General features: G+C 44.5%; 1 protein-coding gene across 8 annotated transcripts in view; it reads left to right on the forward strand.

Moving 5' to 3' along the window:
* The first annotated feature begins 7,716 nt into the window (after nucleotides 1–7,716).
* The window catches only part of FANCC (FA complementation group C), a 64,080-nt gene continuing 58,839 nt past the window's right edge, over nucleotides 7,717–12,957 (forward strand). For 4 of the 8 annotated variants that reach the window (XR_014539795.1, XR_014539796.1, XR_014539797.1 and 1 more), the window contains exons 1-2: nucleotides 8,357–8,446; nucleotides 11,887–11,979. Coding sequence is in view for 1 of the 8 variants with exons in the window: in XM_083576901.1 (XP_083433027.1) it covers nucleotides 11,956–11,979 (24 nt within the window). In the remaining 7 variants the exon portion in view is untranslated. Of the gene's footprint in view, nucleotides 7,831–8,356; nucleotides 8,447–10,655; nucleotides 10,835–11,886; nucleotides 11,980–12,957 lie in introns of those variants that run through there. The other 4 variants (XR_014539794.1, XM_083576902.1, XR_014539793.1 and 1 more) reach the window with 3 other exon arrangements.

Below are 12,957 nucleotides of genomic sequence, written 5' to 3' on the forward strand. Positions count from 1 at the left end.
AGCGCCACCCGCGTCCCTTAGATGAGATGGGAAGGTAAGGAGAGGTTATTGGATTACATTTGGCATCTGGCACCTACCCCCATCCCCGCCACCATTTCATCCTATCTAATGCTTTCAGTTGTGAAGGTAAATGCATTTAAATAAAGTAATTAGAAAATGTCCTTTTTGGAGGGAGTGGAGGAATAAAACAGGTAGGAGAAAGACAAAAACTTATTCTAGGTATGTACATAGCATAAGAGCGTCTGCTGGTAGATGCTGGAAGAGAAGTTGATCTACATGGCGAAACAAATTGGTACATGCAAAGCAACTTCCCTGGAATATGAGGGTGCATAATTGTGAGAAGGCAACACTCTGTGCGTTCTTGGTGTTATCGTGGGTGGTGCTGTGGTCTAAACCACTGAGCCTCTTGGGCCTGACAATCAGGTCGGCAGTTCGAATCCCCGCGATGGGGTGAGCTCCTGTTGCTCTGCCCCTGCTCCTGCCAACCTAGCAGTTCAAAAGCACACCAGTGCAAGTAGATAAATAGGTACCGCTGTGGCAGGAAGGTAAATGGCGTTTCTGTGCATTCTGGTTTCTGTCACAGTGTTCCATTGCGTCAGAAGCGCTTTAGTCCTGCTGGCCACATGACCCTGAAAGCTGTCTGTGGACAAACACCGTCTCTTTCGGCCTGAAAGCGATATGAGCACTGCAACCCCATAGTTGCCTTTGACTGGACTTAACTGTCCAGGGATACCATTTTATCGTGTAAAAAGTAAGCCTAGATTAGGATAGCCAATGCAATGGCCTTCACGTGTTGGGCACCAACTCCCACCAGCCCCGTTAGCCAAGGGACAGGGATGACAGTTGAGGATGGCACCACATTGGCTTCCTCTGAGTTTGATTGTGACAGCATGCCACAGTTCACAGCCCAACTCTGCCCAATGGTGGCAGCATCCTCCATTGTATGTGGGCAATTGCTTTTATTCTTCAATGCTGTTTTCCTGGTTTATGGTGGTTTTAGAACTTTGTGGAAAACTCCTTGAGAGGTTAGCCTAAGATGTGATATAGAAAAACCTGTAATAAATATGTGCCACCATCACACTTGACCAGCCATGCATGTTTCAGGGAGATGGTGCTTTACCTAGGCAAATGTCCCTACTTTCACGCTGAGGCCACTTTGGAAAAACCAAGCTTTCTAAGCAGTGATCCAAAGAGGTTTTATATGTGCAACTCGCCATTAACCTATCTTCCACGGATATTCATTAACAGGCGGCAACGCTCCACAGTAACCGTTACAGTCCATTGATTCAGCCGTCCATGAAGTACGAAGGATTTACACGTTCATCAGTTATGGCTCCTTGGGAACTGTTAACTGTTTTTCAACATTTCATTGCCAAACTGAGACTACAAGCAGTATCACTGAGATTTGTGCTAAATTAACAATTCTCTTCCACCACAACCAACCAGCGGTTTAGCAAAACAGCAGAGTAGTTTCAGTACATCAGTAGATGCAAACAAACAGTCCCATTATTTATTTATTTCAAAGAGCTGGGAGGAAACCCAAAGGTCATCTGTTTCAACCCCCTGCAATTCAGGACTTTTGCCCAACCTGGGGCTCAAACCTGCAACCCTGAGATTACGAGCCTTTTGCACTACCGACTGACCTTGTATTGTATTTGAAATAGATATACCTTGTCTTCCCTCACATGGTTCCAGGCATCTATTATTCCTTAGCTTTAAGGGGTATTTCAGTATAGTGTGGCCGCACACCCTTCTTTACAGAGGCTGATCTGTTTGATGAGCTGTCAGATGACTGACCTCTGTTTGAAGTAATCTTCTATTTGAAGAGCTGTCTGGTCCAAGTCCACTTCAAAGAGAAAACCAAAAGAAAGAGCCCATCAGTGGTTGTCACCTGGACAGCCAACAGAGCAGGCACACAGATCTTCCTCGATACAATGAAATGTATTGCACTTCCATTTATAGTAATTATTCCTAAAATAGCATATGCAAATATTTGCCCTATTTTTTTTTGGTGGTGTGTAAATGGTAATCCTCTTTGCATAATCTTCATATGGCAGCTTATCAAACTCTTACCTGATTTGCATTTCTTTATGAACCTATCATTAAGTACCCACTGATTTCCTGAACAAGGATAAGTCCAAGAACTTAATTTTATTTGGGTGAGAGGGCAATGGAGTCTTAGGGTGCCTCTGGAAGATCTGTTTCATTTTATAAGCAGTGCATAATGGAAACAATTAGATGCTCCGACAGCAGGTGGTCTATCCATCAGTCTTGCATCAGATTCCTAGAGACAGGACCTTCAGCCAACTCACAGCTCTCTCCCCAAATCACGCTCCCAAAACTGGCTCTAAACTATTTATCTGTTCCCTCCCAGTACCTGCAGGGTTCCACTTTTTCAAACTCCAATGTCAGATAAAGATGTTCAGCTATCAGGAAAATATATTCTGTCATTAGTTCTCACTGATCTCATCAGCTTGGACTATTCACAGTCCATTCACCTAACAAGCTGTGGTCTCCTAGCCTCCATTACACCAAAAAGTTACCTTTTCTGACTGAGTCAGCGTGGCTGTGCTGATCAGAATTGTAGTCCAAAAACATCTGGTGGGTACCAGGTTGGCAAAGGATGTTATAGCAACTGATGGGGCACATTTTGCTTCCACATTTATTCATTACATTTTATAAGTCCACCCTTCCAAGAATTTCAAGGCAGCATAGGTATAATTGATCCATTTCACTGTCACGACACCTCCTTGAGAGTTAGGATATGTAGTAGTTACTGGCCTAAGATCACATTGCAAGCTTCATGCCTGAGCATTCAGCTCAGTGATTTGTTGATCAAGTAATTTAATGTTTTTGTGAGGTTGCAGTCATTTAGGGTATCGATAAGTGTTATCTCTCTGACATGACTGGAACACATATAGAATAGCCAGTCTGTGTGAGAGTGGTTGTAGTCACACATTCTTACAACATTTTTTTTTTATGCTTCTTTGATTTCATTCTTCATCTTAAGCTCTCCCAGAAATAGTACCTCGGGTTAAAAACTTTGCTTCAGGATGAGAACAGAAATCATGCAGCGGTGGCGCAGCGGCAGCAGGAGGCCCCATTAGCTAAAGTGGTGCTTCGGGTTAAGAACAGTTTCAGGTTAAGAACGGACCTCCGGTACAAATTAAGTTCTTAACCCGAGGTACCAGTGTACTAAATTATTCTTGGGCCCTGGTATCACCGCTCACAATTATTCTGCCGAAAAGTCCTCCCTCCCTTAACCAAAAACTCAGCCCACACTTTTCAGTGCGTTTCCCCATCAGTTTCCTAACTGCAAAAAGTCCATTGTTGTTGTTTTTTTAAAGTGGATTTGTTGAATGATCTACTTTAGCCATGCAAACATACCTTTTCAGTACAGTATGTGCTTGAACCCCTCCGAAAAATAAAGGCACCCCCAGTGGCACAATTCCCTTGCTGCCACCTTTTGTGCCCTGAATACTCTGCCCCTTCAGCGCAACCTGGACATTTGCAACTGATTGCTGCAATAAAACACAGCAACTTACTGATTCAACATCTTTAAAACAGAAGGGAGGCCTTATTCAGAGTCAATGCACTGTAAACCATCCCTAACCATTAAAGGTTTGAAACTAGTGCCAGGCAGGGGTACAGCTCTGAAGGCCATTTGAGGCTGGGCCACTTGGCTATAAATAAATGGATGGGAGGAATAAGAGCCTAGTGTTCGTACCTATAAGGGAGGTGCTAATCTGCTTTGGGGGTTCTTTTTATAATGTTGATGCTGGCTTTTTGAATGTTTTTCCATAGCGTACGTGTGTGTGTGAGAGAGAGATGGGGACCACATGAGAGCGTATAAGAAACTGTGGTTTTGGTGTTTGGAATTTGCTACTGGCAAGTTTTTATAGTACAGAATCCAAGATAAATATCAGGTAGGCCTCTCTCTCTCTCTTTTGCATACATACTTTTCATTTGGAAATGTTTTTAAACTCTCCTAAAATGCAGGATGTTGCACCTGGAGTTCCAGAATTTGCTTAGGGAGGGAGACCTTTGGGATTCATCTTCGCACTTTTTTTTATTTCCTTGCCATTTTTGTTTAGCTAACGGCTGCCTTGATAAAAGCAGTGGTAAAAGCTTCCAGCTATGCAGTGGCTGTTTGCCCCATACCCAGAAACACAGAGGAGAGGTTAAGTTCATCACAGCCTCAAAACCAGGGATGGGCAACTTGTGGATTATAATTTCCATGATCTCTGATTATAGGCCACGCTGGGTTGATGGAAGTTGGAGTCCCAACTGGAGGGTCCCAGGTACCCCGTACCTGCGCCAAAAGGCCCCCAGGAACTTGCAGCATCAACTTGCCCCCACCCTATTATGCTTACTTTGTACTTATAGGTAAAGGTAAAGGGACCCTGACCATTAGGTCCAGTTGTGGCCGACTCTGGGGTTGCGGCGCTCATCTCGCTTTATTGGCTGAGGGAGCCAACATACAGCTTCCGGGTCATGTGGCCAGCATGACTAAGCCGCTTCTGGCGAACCACAGCAGCGCATGGAAATGCCGTTTACCTTCCCGCCGGAGCGGTACCTATTTATCTACTTGCACTTTGACGTGCTTTAGAACTGCTAGGTTGGCAGGAGCAGGGACCGAGCAACGGGAGCTCACCCCGTCGCGGGGATTCGAACCGCTGACCTTCTGATCGGCAAGTCCTAGGCTCTGTGGTTTAACCCACAGCGCCACCCGCGTCCCCTACTTTGTACTTATACAAGGCTGCAATAATACCAGAGTATACGAAAGGACCCTGGTTCATATGAGAATGTTTACCGTTAGATGCAGCTTTTCAACATTGACTTTTAAACACAAACGTATTAGGAAGTAGCCTCACAAAACAAGCAGGCTTTGTATAGCAATCCAATATTAATCACAGAGTCTTTTTTGTGGAAAATCGTTCGTGAAGTTACTTATGCATGCTAATTCACCAGAAAGCCCTGCCATGTAAGATGGTATATATTTCTTGTGAGAGGAGGCATGTCCTGAACTCCATCTGACTCTGATGGAAGGCTTTGCCTCTTTGAACAAGTGTGTGTTGAAACAAATGCACACCTTAATTGTAAAAGGGACATGTCAGGAAAGCTGCCAGTTCCAATTCATTTAATTTCAGTCAGTACAAATTGGCTAGCGTGTTTTGCTGGAGTTCATAACCTCTGAATTTCTATAGTCCTTGTGCATCTCTTATTAAAAGATGGAACCCTGGGAACACTTCAGTATTTCTCTATGGGCCTCCCAAACTGTTTGGAGAAGGGTAGCCCTTTGAAGTTGGCAGAGAGCCTCCGTGCTGCAAGGAGCGCATATTCCTGAGTTTCTGCAAACAGCAGCTAGCTGAATCAGCACCTAGTACATTGGCTCAGCAGCATCCTTTAGGTAATTAAGGACCAAATGTGACAAGAAGAACAAATCCAGCTACTCGCCGCAGGAAAAAGTAGTCAGCAGCACAAACCAGGATTAATCTGGGACCTATCCCTCCCAAACACTGATCCAGAGTCAAGCTTGCCATTGTTTAGGATACAACATGACTTCCAAATTTTGTCAGTTAACAATATAAATATAATTTTATATTTGTCCAAAGCTGTGATGCACCCTAGTCTAAAAAGCAATCAAATCTGCTTGACACAGAATTTTACAAAATTATTCCAAAACAACACAACCAGTTACACATTTTATTTTTGGATGTTAGCTTTATTAGTTGTCTGAGATATCAGACGGAGTCCTAAAACTACTCAGCAGTGGGAAAAAACTCATTAAGGATCAGGCTGATGGACCTCAGAAGGTAAAGAATGAGGAGTGTGGGGGGGGGGTGCTATGTGAACGGGGTGGAAGAACTGACAACAGCAGTTCCAGCTGGAGCTCAGAGTGATATATATATGATCTCTGCTTCCTCTTTTATCGTCTCCACAACCCTGTGAGGTAGGTCAGGCGGAAAGTGAATAATTAGCCCAAAGCAGGGATAATAGAATCTGTCGATTTCAGGTTCTCTCAGTTTCTCATTTTTTGCATCTTAAGTTCTGTTCTCCACATCAGTTTGCATTTTTTATTACAAAAACCCTCTTGCAAATTTACCAGCAGTTAACTGTAAATTTCTCCTAAGATACATGTTTGTATGCAACCTTGCCTAATCTACATACTTTAACAGAGCAATTTCCTGTAATGGCATGCATGTTTGTATCTTATTTTCAGAACTATGTGCACACTTTCCTCCAGTATATGCGTTTTTGTAAATATTACTTGGTAGGAAAACTGTACTGTAAAATTTGGAGAAGTGAATTTTGAAGGATGGCTTAAGTTTCTGTTCTCCTATGGTTTTGGAAGAACTGATTTGCCTTCAAAGGTGAACTAAATCGATACCCCACCCCCCACCCCAATTCCCAGAGAGCTTCATGCTCGTGAGGATTTGAAATCTCTCCAGACATTCTAACCATTCCGGCTGAATGTAGATATGTTAATAAAATGATTATTACAGGTACAGGGAACCAGGCAGAGGGCCTTCTCGGTAGTGGCACCCGCCCTGTGGAACGCCCTCCCATCAGATGTCAATGAGAAAAACAACTACCAAACTTTTAGAAGACATCTAAAGGCAGCCCTGTTTAGGGAAGCTTTTAATGTTTGATGGGTTGTTGTATTTTAGTGTTTTGTTGGAAGCCGCCCAGAGTGGCTGGGGAAACCCAGCCAGATGGGCGGGGTATAAATAAATTATTATTATTATTATTATTATTATTATTATTATTATTATTATTATTATTATTACTACTACTACTACTACAATCCCAGAATGCATGGGGGGGGGAAGAAGGGTCAAAGAAGGAGGGAAGAGTCACTTCTAATTATCCTCGCCCTTTTGAACCAGCCTAAAGTTCAGCATCCTGTGATGGATTATATGGAATTGGCGGAAATGACTGGCAGAATCCGAGACCTGGGAGAAGAGTTGGTGGAAGAAGACTGGAAGAAATTTAAAGACTATCTTCAGAAACACTGTAAAATTAATGAATGTTAAAATGATGTTGGATTGAAAAAAAGTGGCATTAGCAACAAAGTTAATAAGAATATGCAAAAATGAATTGATAAATGGATGAAAATATAGAGTTATAATATGTTAAGATATAGAGTTAAGATAAACGAAAGAGGGTAAGGATTTGCTGATTTGATTATTTAAATGGGAATACAAAAAGGGAGGTGTGAGGAGGCCAAGGAAATAAGATAATGAGTTAGGGTTACAAAAATGGATTTGTTTTTATTTTCCTTTTCTTATTTTATGTATTTTTCTATGTTTCTTTTATTGTATTTCTTTCTTTTTATATGATCTTTTAAATTCATGTCTTTGTAAAACTCCAATAAATATCTTAAAAAAAAAAAATAAAGTTCAGCATCCTGTTCCCAAGGAAGACCCAACACTTCCGAGAGTCTTCAAACAAGACATGAAGAACCGTCTTCCCCTGCTGTATCCGCTCCCCTCGCTTCTCAGTTCCCCGCAGCTCACATTCAGTGACACATTGACTGCCACTGAACCTGGAGGTTCTACTTCTCATCCCCGCAAGCCCTAGCCTCTGTTTTCTGCCCGGCTCGCGGGCTATGAAGGGGTAAAGGCCGCGGCGAAGAAATCCCGCCTTCCGCGTTTAAGGATTGGATGCTGCAGGCCGGGGGGTGGGCAAAAAAACACCCGGCCGAGCCTTCATTGGCCGCGGAGGCTGCCACTCGCAGCTCCCTCCCGGAGCTCCTTTGCGAAGAGGCCGCCTCGCCGGAGCTTTGAACTGCTGCGCGCGGAGGCAGCAGCAGCAGCGGCGGCGGCGGTGAGTCTCGCTGCGCCGAGCAAGAGCGAGTGGAAAAGGCCCCGAGCCCGAGCGCGCGTGCCAAATATACGTCCGAACAGAGAGCGGGCCTGAACCTGGGCGTGTTTACTCGCGTGTAAAAGGGCTGGCGTGGAAGGACCCTCTTTTTTGTGAGGGGAGGGGGGGCGGGATAAAAGCGGGGCTGCGATGCGGCTTCTTCCTCCCCCCCCCCACAGGTGTGCAAAGCGCCTCCCTCTCCTCTTGGCGTGGCTGCCCCGTTTTGAAGTGAGAGGCGAATTCGGTTCCCTGGTAGGCAGTGAGGGGAGGAGGGCTGGGGGGGGCGTTAAAAATAAAATAAAATTGGAAGCATAAAGTTAAGGGGGGGCGCGGGAAGAAGCCAACGGCCCCCCTGACAAGGCTGCCCCGCTAACGGCTCCTCGGGGCCAGGCGCCCTCATTGGCCTCGTCAGCGGCCCTGCCGGCCCAAGTTCCCGCGCTTTTCTCCTCAGGAGAAACGCGCGCCGCCTCCCTCAGGCGGCGGCTCTGGCGGCCCCGGAGGAAGGCGAAGGAAACCCCCGCCTTGCCCGGGCCCGGCAAAACCCCCTTGCAGCCGCTGGGGCTTACTCCCGAGTAGCCACGTTAATAGCCCTGAGGGAGAGAGGGAGGAAAGCGGGCGTGGGGTTAATGTGGCTGCCGCTACATATGGGCGAGCTTTGAAGGCCAAGCGAGCATAAGCGGCTAGCCTGCCCAAAAGGAAAAAAGAGAGAAGAGAGGCTTATTCGGCTGCTGGCAGAGATTAAGCGGCCAGGGCCACGGCCTGCAGTTGGCGAAGTCCAATAGAGATGCCGACTTTGCCTCCCCGCCCCAAAAAAAACCCCACACCCCACACACTTGGTAAAATAATAATAATAATAATATCTTTATTGTCATTGCCCCCTCTCAGGGACAACGAAATTACTTGACTGCTCCATAAAAACACTAATTAAAACAATACAGTATAGTACAGCAAGGAAGATTAGATGACTTTCAAAGTCCAGGCTTCCCATTCAGGGCCGAGATCGCTCTGGAGAAGAAGCTGTTCTTAAGACAGCTCGTTCTTGTCTTCATCGTCCTGTATCTCCGTCCCGACGGCAGGAGCTCGAAGAGACAGTGACCAGGATGCGGTGGATCTTTTACTATGTCCAGTGCCTTCCTATGGCACCTTGTGGCGTAAATCTGGTCTGGTACACTGAGCAGCATTGGATAGTGGATGGCTTGATCTGGTCATAGAATCAGTTGGAAAGGGATCCCCAAAGGTCATCTAGCCCAACCCTCTGCAATGCCAGAATCTCAAATTAGTTCATACATGAGAGACGGCCACCCAGCTTTTGCATAAAAGTCTCCCAAGGAAGAATCCGTCACCATTTTTATTTCCCGCAGTGACATAGGGGCCAAAATGAGATACTTGAGGGCTGGCCGTGGCCCCCAAAGTTAATGGGCATTGCCATTCAAATGGTGTGTGCGCGTGCTGCGTCATGCAATCAGTTGTGCAGGGCAGGGCTTACCCCCCCCCCCGTATTTTATTCAATGCTTGGAGGCATTGTGGGGAAATGTAAATGTTGATCCCCAGCTCTGCTGCTGCTTTCCATTGCTGCCTGGGTAGCTTGCCAGGGTGTACTACTGACAGAAGGTAAAGTACTGATTCAGGAAGATTTCACCCTGGGGTTTCCTCAGCCAGCGGTATGGAGTGCTCTGTAGAACACTTCCTGCAGTAAGCTGCATTTCTCTGCACGGTGTCGGGGAACAGTCTTCCCTCTGCCAGATTATCTACTGGTTGTGTATCCATCCTTCCTCTGCCAGCCTGCTCCCTTGCTTGCATGGAATTATTGGTTGTCTCTTGCTACCAGGCCAGGGGTCAGCAACCTTTTTCAGCCGTGGGCTGGTCTACTGTCCCTGATATCATGTGGTGGGCCGGACTATATTTTTTGGGGGGAAATGAACGAATTCCTATGCCCCACAAATAACCCAGAGCTGCACTTTAAATAAAAGCACACATTCTACTCATGTAAAAACACCAGGCAGGCCCCACAAACAACCCAGAGCTGCATTTTAAATAAAAGGACACGTTCTACTCATGTAAAAACACACTGATTCCCGGACTGTCCATGGGCTGGATTGAGAAGGCAATTGGGTCGGATCCAGCCCCCGGGCCTTAGGTTGCCTACCCCTGTACTAGGCTAATATATGACATACAAGACTGCTATAGGCCCAGTCAGACTTAGGACTCCTGTACCCTTGTTAGGAGGGACACGGATGGCGCTGTGGGTTAAACCACAGAGCCTAGGACTTGCCAATCAGAAGGTTGGCGGTTTGAATCCCTGCAACGGATTGAGCTCCTGTTGCTTGGTCCCTGCTCCTGCCAACCTAGCAGTTCGAAAGCACGTCAAAGTGCAAGTAGATAAATAGGTACCACTCCAGCGGTAGGTAAACAGCGTTTCCATGCACTGCTCTGATTCGCCAGAAGCAGCTTAGTCATGCTGGCCGCATGACCCGGAAGCTGTACGCCGGCTCCCTCGGCCAATAAAGCGAGATGAGCGCCGCAACCCCAGAGTCAGCCACGACTGGACCTAATGGGGTCCCTTTACCTTTACCTTACCCTTGTTAGGTGCGTAGAAGAGGGAATTTCATGACTAGATTGTCATGAAAGGTTTTCATATACTGTACAGTATATACTTAAATGCTGGCTCTTTAACAGCTTGGTGGTGGTGTTGTTTCAAGGCGAAGTAGTGTGTGTCATACTCATTTCCTGCTCTCCAATGAGCTTACATTCTTTGCAGTCTGTGTGCACGTCTGTCCTCTTGCAGACATCTGTCCCACTGGTCTTGGAACTGTTTAAAATGGTGAATGATAGCACACATCAACATATAGTCAGCAGGAGCATCATTCCATCTGAAGCTGATTCTGTTGATCTGGTGCCTGTCAGCTGGGCAGGGCAACAGGGCCACCCACAGTTAAGAGGCGGTACCTGCATACTTGGGAGTCCCCAGGTATGTTGGAAAGTAGTAAGTTAGTAAATTAAAAGAAAAACAGCCACTGAAAACGGACTGACACATCATGCTCAGTGGCTTTAAAAGTCAAATGTTGAGAGAAAATGGGGGTGTGAGGGAATTACCGTATTTTTCGCTCTATAAGACGCACCAGACCACAAGACGCACCTAGTTTTTGGAGGAGGAAAACAAGAAAAAAAATATTCTGAATCTCAGAAGCCAGAACAGCAAGAGGGATCACTGCGCAGTGAAAGCAGCAATGCCTCTTTCTGTTCTGGCTTCTGGGATAGCTGCGCAGCCTGCATTCGCTCCATAAGACGTACACACATCTCCCCTTACTTTTTAGGAGGGAAAAAGTGAGTCTTGCAGAGCAAAAAATACGGTACTTGAGCCCCTAAAAAGTTCGTTGTACCTTGGTGCTGGGGAAAAGGCTGGGGGAATTCATGCTGTAAAGTTAAAAAACTTATCTCCGTGCATTATATGGTGAGGTTTCAGGAGGAGAAAGGGTGCTGGTTCCCACACTAAAAAGCTGCCCTCTTGCCTGCTGTATAACACATTCAGGTTCAGAATCAGAACTGAGCACAGTGGGGGAAGGTTTGGGGAGAGTGGGTAAGGAAGACAGCTTTCCTTGCCACACTGTTACCAGTTTTAGCCTTTGCTAACAAGGCTTCTGTTTGAGGCTGGTTGTTAGAGGCTAGTGGGGAATGCCCTGCAACGTTAATACAGTATGACATGAGCTGAAATATTGTAAAATGCAATGAATGCCGTAAGTTAATAAACTGCATCCCAAGTTCAGCACTTTACATTTCTCTCATTTGCAAACAGGAGGATGTGGGTGTGTTGTCAGCCTTTTGAGCAGTGGTGGCGGGGGGGGGGGGGGCGCGGCTCTTGTATTTTTAATAACAACCTGACACAGTTATTTAGTAAGTGAAACTTCTGTGGATCGGCCTGCAAAGGAAGCAAAAAGACTAGATATATCAACAATTGCTTTAATTTTGAAGACTATTTTTATTTGTAATGTATAACTTTTGGTATATTTTGCTGATCTACAGGTGCAAAGCAAGATGCCTCAATAAACAAAATGAGCGCGTTTGGTGATTTTGATTCACAGATTTAAGTTGATGTCAAGAATCGCTTCAGCAGAGGTAACCTTAATGGTTTAATTCAGTCTATTATTTTTGTTTTAGCTAAAGATTAGTTTTCAGAAAGCAGAAACTCCATTTCTTTATTTTTATGATTAAAGAATGATAGAATTGTTCCCTGAATATTGTGTGGTCATTATTCTTCCCCATTTTGATCTTTTGCAGTGTTTGGGGGTTTTAGTATTTTCAAATGTTCTGCTGGTGACAGTGATCCCTTCCATAGTACAGCAATTATTTAAGAGAAGTTTGGGAAGTTATTATCTTGCCAGCAACAGTAACATACTTTGTGAAGGGGGTTTCTTAAATTTTTCTCTCCCCCCACACCAATTTTGTTGGCAATATACAGTTCAGGCTGATGATTGATCTGCCACTGCCATCTTTTGGATGGAAACAGATTTGCTAAATAAATACTGCAGTTTTTGCCCTCTTGTGGACTGGCATTTATTTTATTTTTTAAAAAACCCAAACATTGTAGTCCTTAAGCCACTTTTTCATAAAGGAGATTATTTTAGACAAAATTGTTTCTTTATTATCCATTATTTTCCTTCATTATTTTTCTGCACAGAAAATATACTTTTTAAATGTTGATTTGATGTACACTGTATAAATGGTTTAGTTATAGTTTTATCCTGAATTAATTAAATCTTTAAATGGTCTTTTATCTCATAATTCTTTTTCTATCTCCAGATCATGGAGTTTTTAGAGAATTTATTTAGGAAAATTATTGTAACTGTAGAAATAGTTTTACTGACATGCTTAATTCATTTTGTAATTATCAGGTCTTAAATCACTCATTTTAAAGAATATTTTCACTCATTTTAAAGAATATTTCACTGATGTTAGTGAAGAGAGTTAAGTTTGTGTTGCTGCTTCCAACTGAAATTAAGGAGTTTTGAAACATTTGGCTGGAATGTACTTAGTCTGGAGTAGGTGTGTAGATACATCTTATTTTTTTAAAAAAAATCTGCCTGCAGCAGGAAT

The sequence above is a fragment of the Podarcis filfolensis genome (genome assembly GCF_964270895.1).
Source record: "Podarcis filfolensis genome assembly, chromosome: 11".
Lineage (NCBI taxonomy): Eukaryota > Metazoa > Chordata > Lepidosauria > Squamata > Lacertidae > Podarcis > Podarcis filfolensis.